General features: G+C 46.8%; 2 protein-coding genes across 3 annotated transcripts in view; both read right to left on the reverse strand.

Annotated features, from left to right (window-relative positions):
* Window positions 1-11,964, reverse strand: part of EIF4ENIF1 (eukaryotic translation initiation factor 4E nuclear import factor 1) — a 58,811-nt gene extending 46,847 nt beyond the window's left edge. For both annotated transcript variants that reach the window (XM_049788960.1, XM_049788959.1), the window contains exon 1: window positions 11,849-11,964. In XM_049788960.1, the coding sequence (XP_049644917.1) occupies window positions 11,849-11,944 (96 nt within the window). In that variant the 5' untranslated portion in view covers window positions 11,945-11,964. The remainder of the gene's footprint in view (window positions 1-11,848) is intronic.
* The window catches only part of PISD (phosphatidylserine decarboxylase), a 356,590-nt gene that overhangs the window by 203,003 nt on the left and 129,461 nt on the right, over window positions 1-24,126 (reverse strand). The window lies entirely within an intron of this gene.

Below are 24,126 nucleotides of genomic sequence, written 5' to 3' on the forward strand. Positions count from 1 at the left end.
AGAAAGCCTTCAACTTTGGCTAAAGACAAAACACTTGGTAAATGCCAATCCTGAGATGGGCATGTTCCTCTCCTTTTAAATATTTCAGTGAGGAATGTGAGATTAGACTTTTGTATTCCAAACACCCACAGGAACGCCCACAAAACTTTTTAGTAAAATAAGCATCTGAATAAGAAAAGAACAAGTTTCTGAGTCCTATTTTGTTATTGCTTTGTTTTTTATTTCAGGCACTGTGACTGAGTCCTACTTTTTGCACAGGTTGCTAAAACCTGAGCCTTAAAGAAAAGTGGCCAATAGCCTAGTCACACACCCGGGGAATTATGAATATCATTTCCCCCCTGTAATAGGGATCAAACCCAGAATCACATACATGTTAGTAAATTCTTTATCCCTGAATCAGATCTCTGGCTCTTTTTTTTTTTTTTGCGGGGGTGGGGGTGTCATTCCCAGGGGCGTGCTCAGAAATCGCTCTTGGGGCCCGGAGAGATAACATGGAGGTAGAACATTTGCCTTGCATGCAGAAGGTTATTGGTTCAAATCCCGGCATCCCATATGGTCCCCTGAGCCCGCCAGGAGTGATTTCTGAGCAAAGAGCCAGGAGTAACCCCTGAGTGCTGACAGGTATGACCCAACCCCCTCCCCAAAAGAAAGATACTGCTGAAATCAGTTTATTAAAAAATACCTGCTAAGATTATTAAATGTAGGGCAGGAGAGTTACTACAGAAAGTAGGATGTTAGCCTTGCACCTGGCTGATCCACGTTCTAACCCCAGTATCCCACAAGGTCCCCTCCCCCAAGATCTTCCAGCAATAATTCCTGAGAACGGAGCCAAACTTGACACCTGAGAATCACTAGGTGTGACCAGAAAACAAAGTTATTTAATATATATCTTTATCATGAAAAACTGACAACCACGGAGAGATAGCACAGCGGCGTTTGCCTTGCAAGCAGCCGATCCAGGACCAAAGGTGGTTGGTTCAAATCCCGGTGTCCCATATGGTCCCCCGTGCCTGCCAGGAGCTATTTCTGAGCAGACAGCCAGGAGTAACCCCTGAGCAATGCCGGGTGTGACCCAAAAACCAAAAAAAAAAAAAAAAAAGAAAAACTGACAACCTAACTGATTTTTTTTTTTAATTTTTGAGCCACTGTATATGTTGTTCCAAGTACTGTCAAGGGTCACTCCTGATCAATACTGGGTATGGTCCCAAATCCAAAAAAAAATTTAAAAAAAGATTTCCTGAAGATAATAATACCAATTCATAAGTCAAGTTAATAAAGAACACCAAGCTCAGGTAATTCTACATTTCAAAATGCATGACTAATGTTTGTCAGTAACAGGTTCAATGTCCTCTTAATTCCTACCCAAATGGCAGGTGGCAGCATTTAATAGGGAGTTAGTGGCAAAAGATCGAAATATGTGGTATAAGAAAAATCAATTTGGGACCGGCGAGACAGCATGGAGGTAAGGGATTTACCTTCCATCCTTCCATGCAGAGGGACGGTAGTTTGAATCCCAGCATCCCATATGGTTCCCCGTGCCTGCCAGGGGCGATTTCTGAGCTTAGAGCCAGGAGTAACCCCTGAGTGCTGCTGGGTGTGACCCATAAACCAAAAAAGAAAATCAATTTGTTGGCTTGCTCTTCAATCCTGTGTTCTCCCTTGAACACATTTTTTTCTGTTTTGGTTTGGTTTTTTGGGGGGCCACACCTGGCAGCGGTACTCAGAGATCACTCCTGGCTCGGCTCTCAGAAACTGCTCCTTGGCAGGCTCGGTGGACCATATGAGATGCTGGGAATTGAACCCAGGTACATCCCAGGTCAGCCGTGTTCAAGGCAAATGCCCTACTGCTGTGCTACCGCTCCAGCCACACTTGAACAAATTTCTTTGCTTGCCTATTTCTATTCTGGAAAAGCCTGTGTTCTTCTTGTACACTTCTTCCTTTCCCTCCCTTCCTCCCTTCTTCCCTACCTTCCTCCCTCCCTCCCTCCCTTCCTTCTGGAAAAGCCTATGTTCTTTCTTGTACACTTTCTTCCTTTCTCTCCCTCCCTTCCTTCCTGCTCAGAAACTGTTCCTGGCAGGAGATCTGGGGACCATATGGGATTTCAGGATTCAAACCACCACCACCAATACTGGGTCAGCTGCATGCAAGGCAAATATCCTACTGCTGTGCTCTCTCTCTGGCCCCCCCTCACATCTTTCTAAGTAAATTTTAGTTAATACTATCTTGCTTCACATCACACGCGCACACACACACACACCCCATTTTATTCACTTAAAGAAAAATCTTGAATCTTAATGCAATGACCTCTACTTTGGAAATCAAGCAGAAGACAGCATCACTACTAATAATGTGCCTCTGGAACTTGCACACAGGAACCTTGATGAAGGTAAGAAAAAGTTGGGTCTCAGAGGCTAGAGAAATAGCACAGCGGAAGGGCATTTGTTTCCCATGCGACAGACTTGGGTTCAATCCCTGGCATCCCATATGGTCTCCAGAGCAATATCAAGAGTACCTTCTGAGTTCGAGCTAGGACTAACCCCTGACTATCACCCAATGTAGCCCAAACCCATCCTCCCAAAAAACTTGAGTCTAAAAGATTTTCCAAATATAAAGCATTACTGCTCCCTATTTCCTAGACAAACTTGACTCAATCAGAATTTCTTAAAGGACTCAAAGTCTGGCTCTGCCTCTAGAATTTCTGATTAGATTACCTTCAATATGAGGCATAAAATTTTTTTTGGACTGGGGGGGGGGGGTTGTTCAGGAGCTCTGGTCCACAATGCTGAGGCTCTCCAGTGCAGGTGGTGGACAGCATGCATCCTACTCACTGTACTATCACCTCAACTGGGCCTTGAGAGTTTCTACTTCCAATAAGTTATCAGATGATGCGAAATTCTAGTTCGGGTACCTTACTGTGAGAATCAAAGTTTTCAGCTACTGATCCATAAGTGTCAAATCCATCCATGGCTTTTAACCACTGATCTAAACCACTTGATCTTTGGGACTACTTATAGTAGGTAGGTGCAGGGGTCTCAAACTCAATTTACCTGGGGGCCGCAGGAGGCAAAGTCGGGGTGATCCTTGAGTGCAAAGTCAGTAGTAAGCCTTGAACACTGGGGAGTGTGACCCAAACAACTAAAACAAAACAAAAAAAGGTTCCTCTAGGACAGGGCCAAAAAATGTTGTACGGACGTGTCTCGAGTTTGAAACCCCTGAGGTAGGGTGTTTGTCATGCATGCAGCAGACCCAGGTTGTATACCAAGCATTCCATATGGTCCTCCACACTCACCAGGAGTAACCGATGAGCATCAAAAGGTGTGACCCCCCCCAAAAACGAACAAACAAACAAAAAAAATAAGCCATTTAATCATTTTTTTGGTTTTTGGTCACACCAGGCATCGCTCAGGGATTACACCTGGCTCTACACTCAGAAATCACTGTTGGCAGGCTCAGGGGACCATATGGGATGCCGGGATTCGAACCACCGACCTTCTTTCTGCATGCAAGGCAAATGCCCTACCTCCATGCTATCTCTCTGGCCCCACCATTTAATCTTTGATTTTTTTTTTTTTTTTTTTTTTTTTTTTTGGTTTTTGGGCCACACCCGTTTGACGCTCAGGGGTTACTCCTGGCTATGTGCTCAGAAATCGCCCCTGGCTTGGGGGGACCATATGGGACGCCGGGGGATCGAACCGTGGTCCTTCCTTGGCTAGCGCTTGCAAGGCAGACACCTTACCTCCAGCGCCACCTACCCGGCCCCTAATCTTTGATTTTTGTTTTGGGATCACAGATGGTGGTGAACCAGACTTACTCCTGCCTGAACTCAGGGGACCAAAAGAAGGTGCCAGAGATCAAACTTGGGTCATGTGTACAAGAGACAAGTGCCCACTGTACTCTCTCCAGCCTCTTGATTTTTTTGTTTTTGTTTTTGAGCTATAACAAGCAGTGATCAGGGGTTACTCCTGGCTCTTCACTCAGAAATCACTCCTGGCAGACTCAGGGGACCAGATGGGATGCCGGGAATCGAACACGGGTCCGTCCTGGTTCGGCCATGTGCAAGGAAAACACCTTACCACTGTGCAATCTCTCTCTAGCCCCTCTATTCTTGATTTTTAAGGTGTGACTTCAACTACTTCTGAGTCCTCTAACTAATCCAATCGTTTTGTAAATCAACATTTAAATATTATTACCAAAACTTAACTTTCAAGCTTATCTCACCTGGCAAAATAGACTTGAAGGAATTTATAAATTAAGGACTCTCCCTGACCGTCCATAAAAGAAAAATTAAAGGTTTAAGACCCTCAGATGGCAGGTGCATATGGTAAGCCCAGTTAGAACCATTCCAATTAGTCATTTCAGAGGCTTAGGGGAGTACCCAGTATGCATCTAAATTTAGTTCCTTAACATAAATGAAAGCATAATGGATACCAGCTGAACTCTGAGAATGGAACATCTGAGCTGCTTGACTTCATTAACACCATATATCAATTTCTCCAAAGATTAAAGTCTTGCTACTTACTACTCACGGAGACCATCAGTAAGGGCACACCTGGGAGTTACCAAAAAAAAAAAAAAAAAATCTCTGAGGCAGGAGAGATAGCACAGCAGCGTTTGCCTAGCAAGCAGCCGATCAAGGACCTAAGGTGGTTGGTTCGAATCCCAGCGTCCTATATGGTCCCCGTGCCTGCCAGGAGCTATTTCTGAGCAGACAGCCAGGAGTAACCCCTGAGCACCGCCGGGTGTGACCCAAAAACCAAAAACCAAAAAAAAAAAAAAAAAAAAAAAAGCAACAATATAATAATATCCAAACATAGTAGAAACCAGGGCCAGGAGGATTGGTTCATGGTAAGAAGCTTACTACGCAATAAAGAAAAAAATAAGAGGGAAATTCTCAAAAAGAGTCTCAGAAAAAAAGTCTATAGATCTTTTTTTGTCAGTGTTAATCAAATTTATTAAAAAACAAACAAACAGGGGCTGGAGAGATAGCATGGAGGTAAAGCGTTTGCCTTTCATGCAAGAGGTCATCGGTTCGAATCCCAGCGTCCCATATGGTCCCCTGTGCCTGCCAGGAGCAATTTCTGAGCATGGAGCCAGGAGTAACCCCTGAGCACTGCCGGGTGTGACCCAAAAACCACAAAAACAAACAAACAAACAAACAAACAACAGCAGTTTCAAGCAAGGAAATAAAATCAAATAGCTGTATGGATTAAGAATATTATTTCTGGGGGCCGGGAAGGTGGCGCTAGAGATAAGGTGTCTGCTTTGTAAGCGCTACCAAGGAACGGACCACGGTTCGATCCCCCGGCGTCCCATATGGTCCCCCCAAGCCAGGGGCGATTTCTGAGCACATAGCCAGGAGTAACCCCTGAGCGTCAAATGGGTGTGGACCAAAAACCAAAAAAAAAAAAAAAAAAAAAAAAAAAAAAATATTATTTCTGGGCTGGTGAGATAGCATGGAGGTAAAGGCATTTGCCTTGCATGCAGGAGGTTGGTGGTTCAAATCCCGGCATCTAATATGGTCCCCCGAGCCTGCCAGGAGCGATTTCTGAGCGTAGAGCCAGGAATAACCCCTGAGCACTGTCGGGTGTGATCCAAAAACCAAAAAAAAAAAAAAGAATATTATTTTCTGGGCCCGAAGCAATAGCACAGCAGTAGTGTTTGCCTCTCCTTGCATGTGGCCTACAAATGACAGACTGGGTTTGATTCCTGGCATATCATATGGTCCCAAAGCTTGCCAGAAGTAACCCTAGTACAACCGGGTGTGGCCCAAAAACAAACAAAAAGTATATTATTTCCTAAAGTATACAGAAATCATAGGAGGAATATTTATCCAGAACAAATAATAAGAATAAATTCTTGGGGCCGGAGAGATAGCATGGAGGTAAGGCATTTGCCTTTCATGCAGAAGGTCATCAGTTCAAATTCCGGCGTCCCATATGGTCCCCTGTGCCTGCCAGGAGCAATTTCTGAGCATGGAGCCAGGAATAACCCCTGAGCACTGCCGGGTGTGACCAAAAAAAAAAAAAAAAAAAAAGAATAAATTCTTGGGCCCGGAGAGATAGCACAGTGGCGTTTGCCTTGCAAGCAGCCGATCCAGGACCAAAGGTGGTTGGTTCGAATCCCAGTGTCCCATATGGTCCCCCGTGCCTGCCAGGAGCTATTTCTGAGCAGACATCCAGGAGTAACCCCTGAGCACCGCCGGGTGTGACCCAAAAACAAAAACAAAAACAAAAAAAGAATAAATTCTTACTCTTAAAAAAAGCTTGACACAGGGCAGGAGATGGGAGAGGGGCTACAAGTGTTCGGTTAGTACCATTATGACAATGATAGCTAGAGATGATCATCCTGGAAAAGAACTGGGTGCTGAAATTAGGTAAAGTGATATGCAAGATACCCTTTCAGTAACAGAATTACTAACCACAGTTCCTAAAAAGAAAAAAGGAGAAAATGGAAAGAGAGAGAAGAAAAAAGTCTGCCACAAAGGCCGCTGGGGAGAGAGGAGGCAGTGGGAGGGAAACTGGGGTCAATGGTGGCAGGAAATGTGCCCTGGTGAAAGGATGGATGTTGGAACACTGCATGACTGAAACTCAACCATGAACAACTTTGTAACTGTATCGCACGGAGATTCAGTTAAGTTTTTAAAAATAAGGATAATTGGGCCGGAGAGATGCATGGGCATTTGCCTTGCATGCAGAAGGATGGTGGTTTGAATCCCGGCATCCTATATGGTCCCCAAGCCTGCCAGGGAGATTTCTGAGTGTAGAGCCAGGAATGATCCCTGAATGCTGTCGGGTGTGACCCAAAAAACAAGCAAACAAAAAAGGACAATTTTCTTCTACAACTAAACTTTCTTAGCCTGTTGTTTTGGTTTTTTTCTTTTTTGTTTCTTGGGCCATACCCAGCAGTGCGCAGGGATTTACTTCCTTGGCTCTGTGCTCAGAAAATCACTCCTGGCAGTGCTCCAGGGACCATATGGGATGCCAAGGATTGAACGTGGGTTGGCAGCGTGCAAGGCAAATGTCCTACAGCTGTACTATCACTTGGGCCCCTGTTGCTTTTGAATGATTTTTTTTTTTTTTGGGCAAAGGGCTGGAGCAATAGTAGAGCAGGTAGGGTATTTACCTTGCATATGGCTATTCTTGGCTATACACTTAAGAATCCCTCCTAATAGTGGTTGGGGACAATATAAGATGCTTAGTGTTGAACCTGTGTCAGCTGTGTGCACAGTAAGCACCAAATCCTGCACCCCTAACTTCTTAAATTGAGTTTTGACCCACATAAGGCAGTGTACCTTCAAAAATGATTTTGGGGGCCCGGAGAGATAGCACAGCGGTGTTTGCCTTGCAAGCAGCCGATCCAGGACCAAAGGTGGTTGGTTCGAATCCCAGTGTCCCATATGGTCCCCCGTGCCTGCCAGGAGCTATTTCTGAGCAGACAGCCAGGAGTAACCCCTGACCACCGCGGGTGTGGCCCAAAAACCAAAAAAACAAAAAACAAAAAACAAAAATAGGGCCGGGCGGTGGCGCTGGAGGTAAGGTGCCTGCCTTACCTGCGCTAGCCTAGGAGACGGACCGCGGTTCGATTCCCCGGCGTCCCATATGGTCCCCCAAGCCAGGAGCGACTTCTGAGCGCATAGCCAGGAGTAACCCCTGAGCGTTACCGGGTGTGGCCCAAAAACCAAAAAAAAAAAAAAAATAAAAAAGAAAATAAAAAATAATTTTGGGTGAGACAGTAGAAAGGTTAAAATGCTTGCTTGGTCAAGGGGACTTCTTCTGAGAAATATGTTATGGGTGATTGTCCTTCCACTATAACTTTACCTTGTCCTCTTTCTTTGCATCTTTGTTTTCATAATTAAAAATAAAAAAATTTAAAAAAAAAATGCTTGCTTGGGGCCAGAGTAAGAGCAGGGTATTTGCTTTGCATGCGGCCAACCTGGGCTCAATCTCTGGCATTAATATGGTCTTTCAAGCCTGCCAGGAGCAATTTCTGAGTACAGATCAAGGAGTAGTCCCAGAGCACCCCAGTAGTCAAAAAAACAAAACAAAACAAAAAGATGTTTGCCTTGCAGGCAGCTGTCCCAAGCACTACTAGGAAAGGCCCACAGAGCCAGAGCAGCCCCTCCCTCCTTTAACACCCAGAGCTAGGTGAGGCATTTCTGGAATTGGAAAGAATAGTACAAGGGTTAAGGCACTTGCTTTGTATGTGGTCAAACCTGGTTTGATATTCAGCGCAGCATTTGATTTCCCCTCATCCCCACCTCCAAGAGTTATCCCTGATGTGGCCTGATAGAGCAAAGCAGGTAGGGTGTGTGCCTTGCACACGGCCAACCCAGGTTTGATCCTGGCATCTCACACGATCCCCAGAGCCTGTCAGGAGTTAATTCTTGAGCGTAGAATCAGGAGCAACCCATTAGCATTGCATGTTTGGGCCTCCCTCTCAAAATATCAAACGAAAATAACCCAAACAATAACAAAGATTAATTATACAAGTCATCATCTAATCAGTGTGAAAGTGATTCTACAATTAATAATCAATGGAGCCTTCTTGACAGTACAGTGGGTAGGATACTTGCATTTCGCATGGCCATCCTAGGTTGATCTCAGCATTACATAGGATCCCCTGAACTCTGCCTAGAGCAATGGTGGGCAACCTTTTTTTTCTTTTTTTTTTCTTTTGGTTTTTGGGCCACACCCGGCATTGCTCAGGGGTGACTCCTGGCTGTCTGCTCAGAAATAGCTCCTGGCAGGCACGGGGGACTATATGGGACACCGGGATTCGAACCAACCACCTTTGGTCCTGGATCGGCTGCAAGGCAAACGCCACTGTGCTATCTCTCCGGGCCCGCAACCTTTTTTTTCAACTGAGCCAAATCTCGCCAAAACCATGATTGAAATTTATTTTTGAGAGCCACACAGGACATGCACTGACAGAGACTAGGAACAGAGTCCTGACTCTTGGAGCAGCCGCCTGGCACACAGAAGAGCTGCATTAAAAAGTGTAAAGAGCCGCAGCTTGTAGACCACTGGCCTAGAGTAATAACCCCTGAGGTCAAAAGCCAGGAGTACCACTATCAGAGATGGCCCGAAAAACAAAAACATAAAAGACTTTCCAATCAAAAAGTGCTAGGAATTTGTTTATTAAACAAATTAAACAGTTTATTAAAACAGTTCAAATCAGTTTCTCTTCATTTGATAAAACTTTTCTCTATTCAGAATTTACTCCTTGCAAAGCGTTAAACAGAGGGTAAGACATTGTTTTGCATGCAGCTGACCCAGGTTCAATCCCTGGCATCTCATATGGTCCCTGAGTACTGCCATAGTTCCTGAGTGCAGAGTCAAGAGTAAGCCCCCTTTATCCCTTCCCGCCAAAAAACCTACCCATCAATGTTTCAGGTAACAAATTTGTTATGAAAACCCTACTCAAGCACTCAACAAGTTGGAAGACCAAACTGAAAGAAACTGCATTTGGAAGAATACTCACATTCCATTATGCTGAAGCAGAATATATTAAGAAAGCAATTAACCACGAACCCTCTTACACCTGAAACCTTACCCATTTCTTTTTCTTTGGAGACAGCTGGCTGTGCTCAAGGGACATACATGGTGCCCGGGATAAAACCCTGGGAGGTTGAGAACAAGGCAAGGGTCTTACTACTGTATTCCAGCCCATTTCCTTTTTATTTTTTTTTGGGGGGGGGGGGATTGGGCAACACCCAGCAGCACTCAGGAGTTACTCCTGGCTCTGCGCTCAAACTTGCTCCTGGAAGGCTCAGGGGACCATATGGGATGTTGGGGATTGGACCAATCAGTCTAGGGTTGGCTACATGCAACGCAAATGCCCTACTGCTATGCTATTGCTTTGGATCCCTCCTTTTTGTCTTTTTTTTTTTTTTTTGGTTTTTTTTTGGGGGCCACATCCGGCAGTGCTCAGGGGTTACTCCTGGCTGTCTGCTCAGAAATAGCTCCTGGCAGGCACTAGGGACCATATGGGACACCGGGATTCGAACCAACCACCTTTGGTCCTGGATCAGCTGCTTGCAAGGCAAACGCCGCTGTGCTATCTCTCCGGGCCCTCCTTTTTGTTTTTTTTAATTTATTATTTTTTCTTTGTTTTGGGGCCACATCCTGAGATGCTTTTTTTTTTTTTTGGTTTTTGGGTCACACCCGGCAGCGGTCAGGGGTTACTCCTGGCTCTATGCTCAGAAATCGCTCCTAGCAGGCTCGGCGGACCATATGAGATGCCTGGATTCAAACAATGACCTTCTGCATGAAAGGCAAACACCTTACCTCCATGTTATCTCTCCAGCCCTGAGATGCTCATTTTTAATGTTCAAAATAAACACTGGGGACCAGAGCAATAGTACAGCGGGTACAGTACTTGCCTTGCACTCAGCTGACCCAGGTTCAATCCCTGGCACCCCTTATGGTTCCCCAAGCCCAGCCAGGAATGAACTCTGAGCACAGAAGTAAGTCCTAAGCACCCACCCCCCAAAAAACATCACCCTTTGGATAGCATTCAATAGTTTATCAAGGGGTTAAGAGTAGTGGCACCAGTATGAAAAGGACTGCCTTTAAAAAATACAAAACAACTCAGTCTCATGGGAAGTCAGGTTCAATAATCACAGAAGAAATCTTCATGGGGGGCCAGAGAGATAGCATGGAGGTAAGGCGTTTGCCTTTCATGCAAAAGGACATCAGTTCGAATCCTGGCATCCCATATCGTCCCCGTGCCTGCCAGGAGCAATTTCTGAGCATGGAGCCAGGAGTATCCCTTGAGCACTGCCAGGTGTGACCCAAAAACCACAAAAAAAAAAAAAAAAAAAAGAATTCTTCATGGGGTCCACACTAAAGAATTTATAATAGACCCAACAGGAAAATAACTTTTCCTGCCAAGAGATCCAAGCACATTCAATGCGCTCCACTCCAATATATTTCAGGAGAAGCAAGAGCCATAATATAGTGGGTAGAGCATTTGCCTTGCACATGTAAGACCCGGGTTTGATCTCCAGTATCCCCTAAGTCCCTCTCCACCTCCCTCTAGCCTGCCAGGAGTAATTTCTGAGCACAGAGCCAGGAGTAACCCCTAAGTGCCATGGGGCGTAGTCCATAAAACCAACCAACCAACACATTTCAGGAACCCAGAAAGGCATTCACAGCTCAGAGCCAACAAGATACTGAAGTTTTGGCCCTACCCTACCCCTTAGAAAACAATATACCTAGACAAGCACTTTAAAACCATACATTTTTTAAGTGGGGCAATATAGGACTAAGGTCCTACTTTCCAGTCTATATACAATTTGTAACAAACAAAAATAAAACACAAAACACAACAAAAACCTAGTTACCCTGACCAAGCACACCCTTGGGAAAAATCCACCTCTCAAGGAAACATCAAATGTTTGGGGGTGGGGGGAAATGACACCCAGCAGTGCTGAGGGATTACTCCTAGAAGGGCTGAGGGAAGCACATGGGGTGCTGGGTATCAAACCCTGGTCAACCATGTGCAAAGCAAATACCCTAACTGCTGTACTGTTGCTCCAGCTCCTCCAATGACAAGATTTTGTGAGGCATCTCAGCTGAAATGATCAATCTACAGCACTTGAGTAAATTCATCAGGTACACTGCTGCAGAACTTGTGAACAACCAAATAGTGGTCCTCATCTTGTACCTAAGCCAAACTCTAACTGGCAGTTCCAGAGGGGGAAAAAAAGATTAAGCGATGCCTTCACAGAACCTAATACTTAAGTTATCATTGCGAGATGGCGAAGATACAGCCAATGAAATACCCACACAATGTTTCAGACCTCCCTACCTATAAAACACTATGTCATTAGTTACAAAAGCCTACTTTTGTATAGCGATGGGGGGATTTGGAGGCCCGCTGCTTCTTCAGGTCCAGGAAAGCATCTCCATTCTCCGTTTCACCCAAACTTTTCCTATCCATGGCTTCTTGGTTTATAATTCTTTGCACCTGGAAGGTAAAGTAACAAAACAAAAATTGTCACTACGAAAGGTCCATATATATATATATATGTATTCTTTTTTTTTTTTTTTTTTCAAAAGCTTCAACTGGTATCAGAAACTGAAACGCAGGCGCTGGAGAGACAGCACAGCGGTAGGGCATTTGCCTTGCATGCGGCCGGCCAGGGAGGAACCCAGTTCGATTCCTAGCATCTCATATGGTCCCCCCCCCAAGCCTGCCAGGGGTGATTTCTGAGTGCAGAGCCAGGAGTAACCCCTGAGCACCGCCGGGTGTGACCCTCAAACCAATCAATCAAGTTCAATTAAAAAAAAAAAACAAAAAACTGAAACGCATCTCTTCAATGACTTAGCTTCCAAAAGCAAGCCCTCAACAAACAATCTTGCTAGAATCCCCTTGGTGGCCGAGGTGGTTCTTTCTCACTTTGAGTCTTCTCAGCCATCAGTGGCGGGGAGGGAAAGTAGAAGTTAGAAGGCCCCGAAGAAGGCTCATGCGGGGCAGCCTCTGAGCAGCTTTAATTTTGCAAGAGAAGCAAAGAGGAGTCGCTGTCATCCAGAGGTGGGGGGAGAAGGACACCCCTCCAGGGAGAGAGGGAAGGAGCGAGCGCGAGTGAGCTAGCAGCGGGGAAGTTTGCAGGAGCTGGGGATCCGAAAAGTCAGGCTCCGGGGAAGTGAGCGCCTGCCTGTCACTCGGCAATGGACGGCGCCAGCTGCCCCTCGTTGCCCAGCGGCCGGCCCGCACCTGTGGCCCGTGTCAGGGGCCCTCCCGGCCCCGGCCCCGGCCCATGCTTCGGCTTCGGCTTCCCGGGGCTCCCCGCGACCCCGGCCAGCCCCCAGGCTGCGGCGCAGGCCCCGACCCGGCGGCCTCCGGAGAAGGAAGGGCGGGGACGGGGACGGGGCGCGGGGAGGCCGAGTCCCCGGGCCGGGCGCTGCGAGCTGGGCACCGAGCGGCGGTGCAGGCCCGGCTCGGACCCCGCCGGCTGCCCGGCCCGAGCTCGGCTCGCGTTCATGCACGCCAGGGCCACCCCGCCAGCAGCGCGCCCGCCGCCCGCCCGCCCGCGCCCCTTCCCTTCCCTTCCCTTCTCGCCGCGCCGCGCCTCCGGGCCCCGGACCCACCCCCGCCGCTGCCGGCCGCTGCTTACTCGGCGCCGCCGCCGCTCCGCGCCGCTCCCCTCCCCGCCGCCCGCTCTGCTCCGCTCCGAGCACTGCTCCGCTCCGCGCGGCCTTCGTTCTCGCCGCCCCTCCCGCCCGGGCAGTCCCTCCTCGGCCGCCGTCTCCCGGGCCCTCCCCCCTAATAACTCCCCGCACGTCCCCCCCAGGCCCCGCGCCGCCTCCGGCGCCTCCAGGCGCGCCCGGATGTGGGGTGTCCGCGGCGCTGCCGGACGGAAAAGACGAACGTCGCAGCGCAGTTCCCTGGAAATTCAGTCCCGGCTCGCACCCTGCGCTGGCAGAAACGGAAGCCCAAAGGGCGGAGAGCAGCGGAGGGCGGCGGACGGGGCGAGCGGAGCGCCGAGCGGCTCTTTGGCAATCAGGCGGCCGCGTGGGGCAGCCCCGAAAAGGACCCCGCGTTCCCACGCGCGCGGCGGGGGCGGGGCGGAGTGGAACGGGACGGGATGGGACAGGGGTGCTGCTGCCCCGCCGCGACACACACACGCCCCTTCCACCCGACTGCTCTCGTGGGAAGGGGTGACGGCTGGGAGGGGGACCCCGGGCCTTCGCTAGTGGGAATCTGCATTAGGCCGATTCGCGGGCTTCCCGACGCTTCCTAGTGCGGACTCGAACCCTTCAAGCTGCTGACATCCCCAATCGGTCGCTCTGTGCTGGGCCCCAATAGGGAGGTCGCAATGCTTTGGCTCCGAACCCCCAGCCGCGATGACGCGTGGGCTGCAGGACGTTGGCTTTTGGCCGCGCTTAGGGCGCCTGGCATTCAATGAAAGGGTTTTTTTGGGGGGTTTTCTTTTTCTTTTTTCTTTTCCCGCTCGTAACCTGAATCTTCTTTAAGTCCGCACGGGAAGGGGAAGTGCGAGTGGGCTGGCAGGAGGATGAAATGGCGAACGTGCAACCTCCCCCGAGCCCCGGGAGGACGGGAAAGAGGGGGCGGGGACCCCGAGACGCATAGTGGACGGGAATTCCCCCACTAGGTGCTCGCTAGTGGAGGGGAGGCCAGGAAAGGTTTGGCGGAGAAGAATGCAATGGGCCTGGCTTGCAGGAATAAATGATCACGACCGATGCAACTGTCAGAGTCGGGGTGAAATGCTGCATGCCGGTTTAGAGGGAAACGTTCGGTTCATTTTCTCCTTTACAGGCCAGTGAGAGAAAGAAGTTACCTCCGAAAGGCCCCGCTTTGTTGAAGCTTCACGTGTAAAAAGAAGTTAAAGGAGTTGTGGCGAATCAAACAAATTATTTTTCTTTGATTCGATTTAGTTAAAAGTTCTGGCAATAGAGAAGACAGGCAAGACTTCCCTTTCGTCTATAATACTGAGTAGAAACCCATTATTTACCTTCTGTAATACCGAGTGAAAAGTGCGACCATCTTTTCAGGCAAAAAGTAGAGAAACATTTCCAAATCGTGTCTATGCTGTAAAGAATTAGATTTGGGGGGGGGGGGCCTACACCTGGCTGTGGTCAGAGCTTTTTCCTGACTCTGTGCTCAAGAGATATTCCGGGAAGTGTTCGAGAGACCATATGTGGTGTGCCTGCAGGCAAGCAACTGACCAGCTCTGGTCCCAAGACCATTCTTGTTTGTTTGGGGGCCACACCAGGCAATACTCTGTACTTCCCGCTCTCAGGACATAATATGGGATACCAGAGATGGAACTCTGAGATGTACTATCGCTTTTTACTCAGATCATTCATTCTCGTGGTTGGTTTTCTCATCTATAAAATTTGAAGATGAAAGCCCATTTGCAGAGCTATTGTCAAGCTTATAAAGGATTAAGTGGGTAGATGATCTCAATTAACTTCTAAAATTCAGTTGGTTTACACTTATACATTGTAGGTGATTAAACAATAGCGATTTTATTATTTTTAAAAAGTAAACTTCTGGGCCCGGAGAGATAGCACAGGGTGTTTGCCTTGCAAGCAGCTGATCCAGGACCAAAGGTGGTTGATTCAAATCCCGGTGTCCCATATGGTCCCCCCGTGCCTGCCAGGAGCTATTTCTGAGCAGACAACCAGGAGTAACCCCCTGAGCACCGCCGGGTGTGACCCAAAAACCAAAAAAAAAAAAAAAAGTAAACTGGGGCCGGAGCGATATAGCACTCTGGTAGGGCGCCGACCCAGGACAGATTCGGGTTCGATTCCCAGCATCCCATATGGTCCCCCAAATCTACCAGCAGGAACCCCTGAGCGCCACAGGGTATGGCCCAAAAACCAAAAATAAATAAAAGCAGGGTTGGGCGCTTGCCATTCACGAGACCCACATGGTTTGAATCCAAGTATCCTAGATCAGTCCCCCTCCCCCAAGCACCGCCTAGATAGGAATAACTTTTGAGCTATGCAAAGTATCACGCTCCCCCCACCGCCCACCTCCCCAAAATCAAACATCTTTTGAAATTCAGGTTGTACTTAACTGGAGGGGTGTGGGGAAGGGGATTCTAATCCTAGAACTGGTTCAAGTCCTGTATTCTTTTTGTTTCTTTTGTGGGGCGGTCTCACCTGGCGGCACTCAGGGTTACTCCTGGTTCTGCGCTCAGAAATGGTTCCTGGGGCCCGAGAGATAGCATGGAGGTAAAGCGTTTGCCTTGCATGCCGAAGGACGGTGGTTCGATTCCCGGCATCCCATATGGTCCCCCAAGCCGATTCCCGGCATCCCATATGGTCCCCCGAGCCGATTTCTGAGCGTAGAGCCAGGAGAAACCCCTGAGCAATGACGGGTGTGACACAAAAACAAAGAAAAAGAAAGAGAGTGAGAGAGAAGAAAGAAAGAAAGAAAGAAAGAAAGAAAGAAAGAAAGAAAGAAAGAAAGAAAGAAAGAAAGAAAGAAAGAAAGAAAGGAAAGAAAGAAAGAAAGAAAGAAAGAAAGAAAGAAAGAAAGAAAGAAAGAAAGAAAGAAAGAAAGAAAGAAAGAAAAGAAAGAAAGAAAGACGAGAGAAAGGAAGGAAGAAGGAAAGAAGGAAGAAAGAGGGCCGGGCGGTGGCGCTGGAGGTAAGGTGCCTGCCTTACCTGCGCTAGCCTAGGAGACGGACCGCGGTTCGATCCCCCGGCGTCCCATATGGTCCCCCAAGCCAGGAGCGACTTCTGAGCGCATAGCCAGGAGTAACCCCTGAGCGTTACCGGGTGTGGCCCAAAAACCAAAAAAAAAAAAAAAAAAAAAAAAAAAAAAAGAAAGAAAGAAAGAAAGAAAAAGAAAAGAGAAAAGAAAAGAAAGAAATTCCTGGCAGGCTCTGGGACCTTCTGGGATGCCTGGAATCCAACCGGGGTCCGTCCTGGGTTGGCCCCTTGCAAGGAAAACGCCCTACCCTGTGGTATCGCTATCGCTCCAGCCCAAGTCTTGTCTTCTTGGAAACTCAAAACTCAAAAACTCTGCCTCTGCCTCATAGTGTGAAACCTGACCTAGTCGTTTCACATTTAGGAATGTTTACTTATCTGTCAAAGGAAATAGTATGTTTTGTTTTGTTTTGTTTTTCAGGCTTTCAAATGTGTAAAGCAACCATCCTACCTACTCAGGGTCCTAGAGATAACATTCTAAACACTTCCAGTTTTCTATTGCTGAAACCATCAACAAAAACATTCCCAAATTGAGTGGCCTAAACTAACATTTATATTGAGCCCAAATCTTTAATTTGGCCAGTTGAGGTGGGCCAGCTGGTGTCTGCTCTCTAGTCGGCATCAGCTGGGGCTGGTGGGGCTGCTGGAATCATCTCAAGACTCGATAAGGGGCATCTTTTCAGATAGAAGTAGAGGAAACGGACCTGAGCATTAGCACAGTGGGTAGGACATTTACCTTGCAGCCCACCCAGATTTAATCCCTGGCATCCCATATGTTACCCCAAGCCTGCCGAGAGTAATTTCTGAGCTCATAACCAGGAGTAACCCCTGAGCACTTCTGGGGGTGGCCCCAAAACCAAAAAAAATGGAGAAGAAACATCCCATATTATTCCCTAGATTCCCCGAAGCCTGCCAAGAATAATTTTATGCAGAGCTAAAGAGAAATCTTCACACCGCAATCCCAGGGTGACTGGGGAACTCCGGTCTAGAAGCAACGCCGACATGGGAAATAATCCGCACCAAATTAGGGAGATGAAACAGGTTCAGGAATTTCCACCACAACCTAGCTGCAAATAGAAAGAGCTGGCATGCAGGCAAGTTGGGAACAAGTCCTGGAAATCTCTCAGACCCGTGGTCTTTACTGGGAAGCGTAGGACCACTCTGGTGGAGAACAAGGATAGGGGCCAATCCAGAGGTTCTTCATGCCCAGGTGGGACAAACAAATGCAAAGAAGAAGTCATCCTAATTAGGGAGAAAGAAACCGGTTAGTAAGCCCAGAACACTGCAGGGTGTGCCTTACCTCCACCCCCCAGAGAAAGACTCAATTACTCACATGTTTGGTGCTTAAAGTTGGTTTATGTTAGCTGCCTACTGCGGACACATTTCTCTCTGAGCTTTCTCACAACATGGCATGGATTCTGAGGTCAAGTGTGCAGAGAAAGAGAGGACTTTAAGTACTTTAAATTACCTCTTGAAGATGTGTCATTTCTGCCATTCCACATTCTATTCTTTGGAAATAGGGGACTTTTCCAGGTTTCAAATAATTTGTGAACTTAGTTTCAATAGACAGGCAATCTATTGTAAAAATACAGGATGTATGAATTGTCATAATTAGGGCCTGACCTATTGATAATTTTCTAGGGTATAGTTCTAGTTAGAACGTATTGACCTACTGTCCTGGCAGGCCCTCTACTATAGAAATTCTACATTACAATCACTTTATTACAGAACTTTGATTTTTGATTACAAAATTTTGATTTTCAGCAGTAGGGCGTTTGCCTTGCACGCAGCAGACCCACGACAGATGGTGGTTTTGAATCCCAGCTTCCCATATGGTCCCCCGAGCCAGCCGAGAGTGATTTCTGAGCGCAGAGCAAGGAGTAACCCCTGAGTGTCAAAAAACAAGCAAACAAAAAAAAGAACTTTAGTTTTCAATTCTTTTGTCTCAAGCCTGTTTATCCATGTAAAAAATAATTATAAAATTTAAATAAAGGTATAATTTACTGAAGAAGACCTCTATAACTTATTTCACCTGTAGGTACTTGAAAATTGTCTCATTATAGCTTCAAATATTACTGTGCCTTGCAGGAATGATCATTTGTAATTCCAAATGCTTCCTTTGCAATTAATAAGCTATTTTAAAATACCAGTACTGGAAAATTCTTTGAGAGTAAAATAAATTATCTCTTTAAATATATATAAGATCTTAGCTTGAATTCATATAAATTTGGACTAAAGGGACTTATATGTTGATTTTGGTTTAAACACTTGATTCAGAGTTAGGCATAAGGTTCAGTTGGGAAAATCAGCAGCCCAAGAACAGAACAAAAGAGATCCAAGTGAATATAACAGAAACTTTTAAATTGGGGCTGGAACGATAGTACAGCGGGTAGAGCTTTTTTCTTGCATGATGGCCAATTAGGGTTCGATCCCCAATATTCCATATGGTCCCCTGAGCCTGCCAGGAGTAATTTCTGAGCATAAAGCCAGGAATAATCCCTGAACGCTGCCTACTGTGGCCCAAAATTAAAAAAAAGAAAGGAAGGAAGGAAGGAAGGAAGGAAGGAAGGAAGGAAGGAAGGAAGGAAGGAAGGAAGGAAGGAAGGAAGGAAGAAAGGAGGGAGGGAGGAAAGAGGGCCAGAACGATGGTGCAGTGGTAGGGCATTTTACCTTGCACGCAGCTGACCCAGGACCGACCACGGGTCGATCCCCTGCGTCCTATATGGTCCCCAAGACAGGAGCGATTTCTGAGCGCATAGCCAGGAGTGGCCCCTGAACGTCACTGAGTGTGGTCCCAAAATTATAGATAGATAGATAGATAGATAGATAGATAGATAGATAGATAGATAGATAGATAGATAGATAGATAGATAGATAGATCCTCTGAGATGGGCCTGAGCGGTAGATAGCCTTGTCCCATATGGTCCCTCAAGCCAGGAGCTATTTCTAAGCGCATAGCCAGGAATTACTCCTGAGCATCACCGTTGTGGCCCCCCCAAAAAAATCCCCCCCCCAAAAAAGGAAAAACTTAAATTAACATGAGCAAACTCTGGGGGCCAGAGAGATAGCATGGAGGTAAGGTGTTTGCCTTTCATACAGAAGGTCAGCGGTTTGAATCCCAGCATCCCATACGGTCTCCTGAGCCTGCCAGGAGTGATTTCTGAGTGGAGAACCAGGAGTAACCCCTGAGCACTGCCGGTGTGACCCAAAATCCAAATAAATAAATAAATAAGCAAACTCTACCATTATTATTATATATTGCTTCCTAACTTTCCCAAATAGGATTATTTTCATTATAATGCAAATTTCTTGGCGGGGGGGGGGGGGGTTGTCACACCCGGTGATGCTCAGGGGTTACTCCTAGCTATGAGATCAGAAGTCTGCTCCTAGCTTGGGGGAATCATATGGGACGCTGGGGATCAAAGCGCACCCGCTCAGGACCCTATAATGCAAATTTAAAAATGTCTTTCATAGGGGCCGGAGAGATAGCATGGAGGTAAGGCATTTGCCTTGCATGCAGAAGGACAGTGGTTCGAATCCCGGCATCCTATATGGTCCCCTGTGCCTGCCAGGGGCAAATTTTGAGCATAGAGCCAGGAGTAACCCCTGAGCACTACTGGGTGTGACCCAAAAGCTAAACAAACAAACAAACAAAAAAAAACCTTGAGTATCACAGCCCAAGCCCCACACCCTGAAAAAAAACATTAGTAAGTTATGTTTTATTTATGGTTTATTCTGGATATATCATAAATAATATATAAACATAGAATGTAGGGGCTGGGCGGTGGCGCTAAAGGTAAGGTGCCTGCCTTGCCTGCGCAAGCCTTGGACGGACCGCGGTTCGATCCCCCGGTGTCCCATATGGTCCCCCAAGCCAGGAGCAACTTCTGAGCACATAGCCAGGAGTAACCCCTGAGCGTTACCGGGTGTGGCCCAAAAAACCAAAAAAAAAAAAAAACAAAAAAAAACATAGAATGTATACAATACTTAGGTTAGCTTTAGAGTAAATAAATGTTACATTATTAGGATTTTTTATTTTTTTGGTTTTTTGGACTCAGGGGACCATATGGGTTGCTGGGATTCGAACCACTGTCCTTCTGCATGCAAGGCAAATGCACTACCTCTATGCTATCTCTCTGGCCCCCATTATTAGGAATTTTATTCTTTTTATTCTTTTTATTTTTTTGGTTTTTGGGGTCACACCCAGAAGCGCTCAGGAGTTACTCCTGGCTCTACACTTAGAAATTGCTCCTGGCGGGGCCAGGCAGTGGCGCTAAAGGTAAGGTGCCTGCCTTGCCTGCACTAGCCTTGGACGGACCGCGGTTCGATCCCCCGGTGTCCCATATGGTCCCCCAAGACAGGAGCAACTTCTGAGCGCATAGCCAGGAGTAACCCCTGAGCGTTACCGGGTGTGGCCCAAAAAACCAAAAAAAAAAAAAAAAAAAAAAAAGAAATTGCTCCTGGCAGGCTCAGAGGACCATATGAAATGCCGGGATTCGACCCACAATCCTTTTGCATGCAAGCAAATGCCCTACCTGCATGCTATCTCTCCGGCCCCATTATTCAAAAAAAAATTTTTTTTTTTTTTTAGTTTTTTAGTTTTTGGGCCACACCCAGCAGTGCTCAGGGGTTACTCCTGGCTGTCTGCTCAGAAATAGCTCCTGGCAGGCACGGGGGACCATATGGGATGCCGGGATTCAAACCTACCACCTTAGGTCCTGAGTCGGCTGCATGCAAGGCAAACACCGCTGTGCTATCTCTTCAGCCCCTCGAAATTTTAACCTATCAAATGATTACTTATGGGCAAAGAGATAATTCAATGAGCCAATTGAAGCTTTATGCTGGCCCTCTACACTCTTATGTTCATCACAGCACTATTTACAATAGACAGTATAAATAGCAACCCAGATGCCTGACAACAGATGAGTGGCTAAAGAAACTATGGTATATCTACACAATGGAATACTATGCAGCCATTAGGAAAAATGAAGTCATGAAATTTGCCTATACATACATGGATGGACATGGACATTATTATGCTGAGTAAAATAAGTCAGAGAGGGATAAAAATAGAATAATATCACTCATCTGTGGGATATAAGAAAAATAAAAGACAGTGTGGGATGATATCCAGAGACAATAGAGATGAGGTTTAAGAGGACCAGTCTATGATAGGAAGCTTGCCACATAGAGTGGAGCGTGCAGTTAGGTAGAGAAGGGGTCTACTAAGAAAGTCATAGTTGGAACTGATCACTCTGGACAAAACTGGGTGCTGAAAAGAGATAAAGTGACTTGCACAGCATCCGTTCATTAGCAGTAGTGTAAACAACAGTGTCAAAAAAAGGGAGGGAGGTTAGGGAGAGAGAGGGGAGGGAGAGAGAGAGACAGAGAAGTAAAATGCCTGCCTCAAAGGCAAGGTGGGTGGGAAGGAAAAGGGCATTGGGCAGATTGAGAGGGAAATTGTTGTCATTGACATTGGTGGCGAGAAATCTGCACTGGTGAAGGTTGTTATACATTTATAACTATAACTTAATCATGAACAACTTTATTTGTAGTATGAACAACCTTGTAACCATGGTATTCAAATTAAAAAATAAAAGAAGGCTTCAATTATATCTCCATCATTCCCTTTACCCTGAATACTGCCAGGAGCTACCCTTAACATTATCAGGTGTGGGCCAAAATTATAAAAATAATATTTAATTTTGTTTTGGAACTTCATGCTATTTTGGGGACTACTCTGGTTCCATATTCCATTTGCTCCAGCAGTGCTCATAGGACCATGCACATCTGGGATCTAATTGGGATCTCAAAGCATACACTCCAGCCCTTTAAGCCATCTCTCCAGGTCAGCTTAAATTATTTTAAAACGGGGGCCGGCGAGGTGGCGCTAGAGATAAGGTGTCTGCCTTGCAAGCGCTAGCCAAGGAAGGACCGTGGTTCGATCCCCCGGCGTCCCATATGGTCCCCCCCAAGCCAGACACAATTTCTGAGCTGAGCGTTTAGCCAGGAATAACCCCTGAGCATCAAATGGGTGTGACCCGAAAAAAAAAAAATAATGTGACCATTTGGGCCGGGCGGTGGCGCTGAAGGTAAGGTGCCTGCCTTGCCTGCGCTAGCCTTGGACGAACCGCGGTTCGATCCCCCGTGTCCCATATGGTCCCCCAAGCCAGGAGCAACTTCTGAGCACATAGCCAGGAGTAACCCCTGAGCGTTACTGGGTGTGGCCCAAAAACCAAAAAAAAAAAAAAATTATTTTAAAACTACCTGGCCATAAAACTACTATTTTTTTGTTTTTTTGCTTGTTTTGGGTCAAACCCAGTGGCGCTCAGGGGTTAGTCCTGGCTCTGTGCTCAGAAATCGCTCCTGGCAGGCACAGGGAACCATATGAGATGCCAGAATTGAAACCACCGTCCTTTCTGGGTCAGCTGTGTGCAAGGCAAACACCCTACCACTGTGCTATTTCTCTGGTCTCATATAACTTCTTTTTTTTTTTTTGTAGGGGGCACACCTGGCAGTGCTCAGGGGATACTCCTGGCTGTCTGATCAGAAATAGCTCCCGGCAGGCATGGGGGACCATATGGGACACCGGGATTCAAACCAACCACCTTTGGTCCTGAATCAGCTGCTTGCAAGGCCAACGGCGCTGTGCTATCTCTCCGGGCCCTCACATAACTTCTTATAAGTGGCAAAAGGTTGGTTCCCTTTTAATGATAAAATGAAATTCCTTTTTCTTTGGGCTGGAGAGCTAGTATGAGGGTTAAACTGCTTGCTCGTCTTGCACATTTCTGACCCTGATTTGAACTGCCGTGTTGGTCTGAACCCCAGCACTACAAGGTCCCCTGAGCATTGTCAGGAGACATCACTCAGCACAGAGTAAGAAGTTAGACCTGAGCACCACTAAGTGGGCCCCAAAACCTTAAAAATTAAACCATAAATTTTAATTGTAAAAAAGTAACATGCAACAAACTAAATAAAAATGCAAGTTACTGGGGCCGGAGAGATAGCACAGTGTAATAGCACAGCGGTAGGGCGTTTGCCTTGCACAAGGCCAACCCAGGAAAAGGTGGTTCGAATCCCCACATCCCATACGGTCCTCTGAGTCTGCCAGGAGCAATTTCTGATCTCAGAGCTAGGAGTAACCTCTGAGCAACTCCGGTTGTGACCCAAAAACCAAAAACAATTGGGCCTGGAGGGATAGCACAGCTGCGTTTGCCTTGCAAGCAGCCAATCCAGGACCAAAGGTGGTTGGTTCGAATCCCGGTGTCCCATATGATCCCCCGTGCCTGCCAGGAGCTATTTCTGAGCAGACAGCCAGGGGTAACCCCTGAGCACCCCGGGTGTGGCCCAAAAACCAAAAAAAAAAAAAAAAAAAACCAAAAAAAAAAAACCCCAAAAACAAAAGTAAATTACCTACATCTAAATTCAATAAATTTGGGCCAGAGAGATAGCATGGAGATAAGGCATTTGCCTTGCAATCAGGTCAGTGGTTCAAATCCTGGTATCCCATATGGTCCCCTGTGCCTGCCAGGGGCGATTTCTGAGCATAGAGCCAGGAGTAACCCCTGAACACTGCCAGGTGTGACCCAAAACCCAAATAAATAAATTTAATACATTTTTCATTTAAACATAAAATACTTTAAAAAGGGGGTTGGGTGGGCTGCAGAGAGATAGTACAGAAAATAAGGCATTTATTTGCCTTTTACCCAGATTGCCTATAGTCAGTTCCCAGCATCAGATATGGTTCTGAGCCCCACCCCAAGTGATCCCAGAGCATAAATAGCACCAGGAGTAAACCTTGGGCACCACTAGATCTGACACAAACAAAAAGCAAAAAAGCAGGGGCTGGAGAAATAGCATGGAGGCAGGGCATTTGCCTTGCATGCAGATGGACGGTGGTTTGAATCCCGACATCCTATATGGTGCCCTGAGCCTGCC

Source organism: Suncus etruscus, chromosome 15, assembly GCF_024139225.1.
Source record: "Suncus etruscus isolate mSunEtr1 chromosome 15, mSunEtr1.pri.cur, whole genome shotgun sequence".
NCBI classification, from domain to species: Eukaryota; Metazoa; Chordata; class Mammalia; order Eulipotyphla; family Soricidae; genus Suncus; species Suncus etruscus.